This window comes from Cryptotermes secundus, unplaced genomic scaffold (assembly GCF_002891405.2).
Source record: "Cryptotermes secundus unplaced genomic scaffold, Csec_1.0 scaffold248, whole genome shotgun sequence".
Lineage (NCBI taxonomy): Eukaryota > Metazoa > Arthropoda > Insecta > Blattodea > Kalotermitidae > Cryptotermes > Cryptotermes secundus.
In genome coordinates, this window is record NW_019737984.1 from 966,303 (window position 1) to 972,810 (window position 6,508).

Sequence of the window (6,508 nt, forward strand, 5' to 3'; positions counted from 1 at the left end):
TTTAAAAAAAATTATATTCATAATTAGTAATACAGGGTGTTCTACTCCTGAAATAATATTCCAAGAAAATTATTTTTTCTATAATTTCTGTCTGAAAATTGTGCTGCGGCCTATACACGCACGCGGCCTATACATGCGTAAATACGGTATTTCACAGCCTCAGCAGAGTCTAGCATGTAAAACTTACAGCCATATACAGTATCATTTCCTGAGAATGATTAGGTCAAGAGACTGCAAAATACAGCGTAATTTTTTTCAACGAGGACCTAAGGGTAGTAATATTAATAACGTTATGTATGTATGTTTGTATGTACAGGTGTTTACAGTAGATCTTGTCACAAAATGTTCTGAAAGTGTGCGTTAGTGTGCTTCGTACATAACAGCAGGACGGAGCATGTCTATGGGTGAATTGTCGGTACTGATGTCTTATATGTTGTTTTTTAATTCATCCAAATGGCATGGGTCACTGCTTTGTTTATAATATAGCCCCTTGACCGTGCCATAGATGAGGTGGTTAGTCGCCGGCTTCCCAACGTGGTCTCCCTGGTTAGAGTCCAGCTCAGGTCATGTGGAATTTGTGGTGGACAAAGTAACAATGGGGCAGGTTTTCTCCGAGTACCTTCGGTCTCCCCTGCCAATTCTCATTCACCATACTGCTCCAAACTCATTATCTATCATCTGGAGCTGGTACAATATGCCAGTTAGTGGCCGACATACCAAGTGGACTCAAGTCTCGCCCCACCACAAGGAACTATAAAGAAAACTGAACTAATATGGCTCCATATAAAACAAGAATCTGATGGTGACAAATCCGGCGAATGTAGGGGCCACAGTTATTTCTAAATTATTCCTTCTCCGCAAAAACACGGATAGTTCAGGCATAGCCGCCCGTGCTGTATGACACGTTGCGCTGTCTTGTTGGAACCGTGTTTCTGCATCTTCCTCTTCAGTAAGGTGTCCGAGGAATTCGTGGACTATGTCAATGTAGCGCTTCCGAGTTAAGGCTGTCTCCGAAGAAAATGAGCCCAGTAATCTACTGCGAGACACTGCACACTGCACACCACACACCAGTCTTGACAGGGTGAAGGAAAGTGTCATGGACTGCATAGGGGTCTCACAGATTTTGGTAGTGCTTGACACCAAAATCGGTGACTGCACTCAGTCTGTGTTGTTTTAAACGATTCTGTTTTGAGGTAACGTCTCGCCAAGAACACAAGCTACCATACACTTAACGCCATGTTGTTTACTGCTTGCACTGTACACTGCATGCAAGAGTTTCGCCAGTGTATCCCTACAAGACGTTAGCAACATTTCTATGGTAAGATCCTCGTTTATAGAAATCACCCAGTACTATTACGTGTACATCTTGTCTCTGCAGCTCCTAGCTTTTGGTTCCTATATTTAGAATTTTATAATAGTTTGAAAGAAGGATCACGCCACAGAAATCCGTGCAATATCACAGAACAAGAAAAGGAAAAGCAGAAAAATGAAGGCAAGAAACATGCTCCAAGCGAGTTTCGAACCACGTGCTAGAACGGCTTAACCTTCGGATCATCTCGGTCTGAAGGAATACTCCATTGTGACATGTTTATGTTGAATGCGATTCAGTTGCTGAGGTCGGTGCACTGTTAAGTGCTTGTACAAAGTGCATAAACTCAAGACAATGAAGAAGTCACGTCTGTTAGCCCGCACGCATCATTTCCGAAGCTATCAACTAGAGCCTAAGTAAACTCCGTGAGGGGGAGTTGAAATTTTGTCAGTATCGGTCCAATACAGGATACTTCACACGCAAATAAACAGCACCTTATAATTTTTCTAACAATAAGCGGTAAGTTAGGTCTCATTAAGTCAAGACGGTCGCTAAGGAGATAAAGCACATACGATGCTATACAGATACTGGGAGTCAGCGTTACTTTACAACTGTCGGTTTACCGCCAAGCAGTTCATCTTCACGCCAAAATGGGTGGGGTATATAGGACGCATGGCAAGGAAGAGAAAGGTATACAGAATTCTGTGTAGGACAAACCTAGAGGAAGGTTCCAAAGATCATGGCCAACTGATACCGGACGCTCATTGAAAATGACACATTATAATAATTACCCGTAAGCTTTAATGTCACAGAGTAACTGATGGAAGAACTTCTTACGCGAATACCAAAGGAAGTGGCTTGTAGTCCACTCACTTCCGAAGAACCCTCCGGGTTTCTGAATCAAGTTTACTTATTAAGAAAGCATACAAATGACTCAAATTTTTAGAGAAAACATTCTAAATATGTAACCAACTTTGACAGAAATAAACATTAAAGCCATAAATTCTGCATATCATTTGAAACGACATAATCTTATTTGAAAACCTTCGAAGAACCACTTCACTAGTACCTGGCCAGCTTCAAACCCGATTTCTCCAAGAGTGATTTCTTTCTTTCTCTCAGCCATTCATGATATCTGCTTACTCAGTGCAACTAGAGCCTCGAACCTGACAGCCCTAAGAACCTAGACCGAGGATAATGTGTCTGTTCCTCAACTGCAGCTGGCAAAATGCTTCTATTCAGGATAAGAGTTATTAACATCTTAACTAATAAATTGGGCATTCCTCAATAATGGACTGTCATATTAATTCTAAGACAAACTACCGCTAGTATGTACAAAACTACACTTGGAAGCAGCGGCCTCCCAACTCATTCAACATGCATACAGCCCTACTTCTATGCTGTTAGCAATTTCAGTTTTCTTTTCGCTACAAGACAGACAATTATAAGAAAATAAAATACTGTACCAGAAATGCTAGGAAGACCAAGACGTAGGTGGGTGGACAATATTAAAATGGATCTTAGAGAGATAGGATTGGATGGATTGGACTGTTCTGGATTAGGATATGGACCAGTGGAGGGCTCTTGTGAGCACGGTAATGAACTTTCGAGTTCCATAAAATGCTGGGAAGTTCTTGAGTAGCTGTACAATTGGTGGCGTCTGAAGAAGGGTTCGGGTCCGTGAGTACGTTTTTCAGAAGCCTCTGAGTATTTTCAAAATATTTAGGGAGACGACATCACAACATTTGTGGTGTATCAGTTGTAGCACTACAACTGTGTCCGAGCTTTGGACCCCCACAGCTCTCAGAGAGAACTGAATGGAATTCAACCGTAAATTCTTCATAATTTTAAATGGAGACGTACGGCAGAGAAAAGAGGAAGGTGATTGTAGGATTTGACGTTCTCGCAGCGGTGGATATTAAGAATGCTTCTATCTTCTGGTATATAATGCCATGCCGTCCGTTGAAAGTCAATCGACGTTTCGGAGAAATGTGTCTCTCAGGTTGCTACCTGCTTCATGCTTGTTTCTTGATTGGCTTATTCTTCGAAGGTGACAGGTTCCTCCAAATCGTCGGTTGCCTTTTAACGGACTACACGGCTTAGAGCCCAGAATACAGAACTCTGCAGAGAGGGACTTGGTCGGTCAGAAGAAATGGGCGTTGTAGCAAACATCGGCTGCACCCAGTTTACAGTTAAATTGCCTTATTGCACATGTGAATACTGACCTGTTATCAAGCATGCGCCAAGTGCAATATCTCACTCCAGCACGAGGGAAAGAGCTTTTGGTTTGCTCTTAATTGCGAGCATAAACTAGGAATAAAAACCAGATATTACTGTTTGGCGGTGTTGAGCGACAGAAAGAAAAGTGTACACGGTCTCTTTCATTCTGGCTTTCTTACAAAAACCATGTATGAATTCTTCTCCCCATGCGTACTACACGTCCTGTCCTAATCACCCTCCTTGACTTGATTATTCTAATTATATTTGGCGAAGAGTACAAGTTATGAAGCCCCTCATTATGCAGTTTTCTCCAACCTCCTACCATTTCAGCTCTCTTCGATCCAAATATTCTTCTCTGTATCCTGTTCCATTAATATCAGAGAAGGGCAAAATTGCAGTTTTGTATATTTTAGTTTTTAAGTGTTTAGACAACAGACGACTAGACATAAGGTTCTGAACTAAATGATAGCAAGCACTACCCGAATTCACCCTTCTCTCACTTTTCTCGTGAATAAAATTTTGACCTGTTGCTGTCGCTCCAAAATATTTGATCAAGATAACAAATTCAAAATAATTGTGCACTTGAAGCAACAAGAGAAAATGTTTCGTTGCATTAAAATTCTTTCTGCTGTCTACCGGCCCGCAACAGGCTGTTCGCTTCATACGGGAATGGTGAACAGTTCAACGTCATTGCATAATAACCAGGCGCGATTGACACAGACCACAAGATCCAGCATAATGGCTTCATTCATCATGGAGCATTTGCCATTATAAATTAATGGACCTGTATTCTCTCCTGCTCGACTATTGTGTCTGAACAGAACATGGCTCGGTGAGACTTGGCGGCTCACCCTCACCGATAACAGAAAGTCACTGAACACAAACCAAAATAAAGAGTACGGTCTTTTGGATTGTAACGCCGTACATTTCGGAGACAGCCCAACGTTACCGAGGAACATTTCGCCTCCAACCTCACGACAGAAGAGTAAACAAGCAAGAAACCAGCCGAAACAGCAAATTGAGTTTAACTCCTATTGCTGTTTTTTTGTTTGGCTTATTCTTTGTCCATAGAGATGAAGGCGTAAGTTTTTTTTATTGCTAGTGGGGTGGGACTAAGTCCCTTGTGCTGCGGCCACTTCTGGCCTATTGTACCAGCTCCAGATGATAGGTGAGGGTCATTGTGGAGCAGTTGGTGGAATGAAGATTGTAAGGGGAAACCGAAGTACTCTGATAAAACCTGCCCCAGCGCCACTTTGTCCACCACAAATCCCACGTGACCAGACCCGGGCTGCCGCGGTGGGAAGCCAGCAACTAACCGCTGAAGCTACGGCGCCGCAAAGGATTAAGTTCCTCCGTAACTTGGGGCTGTCTCCTAACTGCGGCGTTGCAACGCAGTCTACGATACTCTTCTTATTCACCGCCGTGAGAACAACAGATCCAGCGAAACAAAATAATTACCGTTAATGCTACACACAAGCATTGCTACTCACGTGGGAGACTGAACGACGTTGAAGAGCTCGGTGGGAGAAGTGGGTACCCGTCGAATTGTGACCTTCCTGCCATCGGTGGAGCCCATACCGATGGAAGCCAGGGACCGCACCGAGATATGACTTGCAGCTTCCGAGAAGCAGAACGAGCTTCTCCAATTGGGGCCTGGCGTTGCGATGATTGGCTGAGGGCCATTCGCACCCTCCAGCTTTAGCGATCTGAGGCTAGACATTGTTAGCGGGAGAGTGTGTCCTGCTCGAATACTTTCACCAAGGCCCGGAAGTTCGAGTTCTGGTATGAACTGAGGACGTCGTAACCGCCTGCTCCCTGTTCCATTCCTGTTCTGTAGTTTCGAATCTTCAGTCTTTGCTATACCTCCATTAGGGGTTGGGGGAATGCCAACACTCACACTGTCATTTTTACCTGTCGGTGACACAGCGGGACTCTGCTTCAAGCCGTTGGTTGGCACAACTGTCCCAACAGACAACGAAGGCACAATAACTGTCTTCTTCTGAGGCACACCGCTAGTACCAAGCAATCGACGGTTCTCCTCGTTCTTATCGTGGATTTTATCATACTGCTTGTTAGATAAGTTCGTATCATTATCAATATCGCTTTTGGAAATTGCGAGGGGCAAATTGGGTAGCTTAAGACTCTGACTAGCGCTAACAGCGCCACCACCAATCACATTATTTTGTTTCAAATTTGCTACTGTGACGGGCATCTCAGGGCTCAGTTGAGGATTCGTCGCCGTTGCTTTGCTGCCGGAGTCCATCCACCTGTAACATTTTATTGTTTTTAAAGTAGTTTACTGCTGTCATTCAAANATATACACAGTCTGCTTTTACCGGTTCTCACGGTCTCTTCGCTTGCAGAATTCTTATATTTTCTTCTACCCTGAAGATGGAGGCGATACGTTCCTCCGAAACGTCGGTTAACACCACTTATACACGGTGCCAAATCCCAGAAGACTGCTTTCTTCATAGTCACCGCCGTGAAAGCCTCAAATCTTACAAGAATTCATTAACTTCACATTTTGTTCAACATCATTCATACATCAATGGCTCTACAGGCCTTTTTTGGGCCTTGGATTTTTCTTCAGTTCCGTAAAGTTTTTACACGGATAGTAGGACCCCTGGACGAGTGATTAGCTCGTCGTAAGGCCGCTACCTACACACAGGACAACACAAACACAAAAATAAACGCGCAAACAGACAACCATAACTTAAATGGGATTCGAACCTACGATCCCAGCATTAGAGCGGGCGAAGATAGTTCATTCCTTAGACCGCGAGGTCACGGCGATCAGCTTTGTTAAACATCATCAACATAAAATTCCATCATGCGACCTTACTGTAATGACGATTACAATTACAGTAACAATGAAGACAAGGAAAATAATAATAATAATTATTATTATTAACAGTACTATTAATATCCTTATATTTTACTTTCATATGGTTATTACTGCTTTATAAGAAGTGACAATTT

General features: G+C 43.1%; 1 protein-coding gene across 2 annotated transcripts in view; it reads right to left on the reverse strand.

Annotated features, from left to right (window-relative positions):
• The window catches only part of LOC111870588 (sodium- and chloride-dependent GABA transporter ine), a 134,394-nt gene that overhangs the window by 123,362 nt on the left and 4,524 nt on the right, over nt 1-6,508 (reverse strand). For both annotated transcript variants that reach the window (XM_033753903.1, XM_023862987.2), the window contains exon 2: nt 5,020-5,796. In XM_033753903.1, coding sequence (XP_033609794.1) covers nt 5,020-5,796 — 777 coding nt within the window. The remainder of the gene's footprint in view (nt 1-5,019; nt 5,797-6,508) is intronic.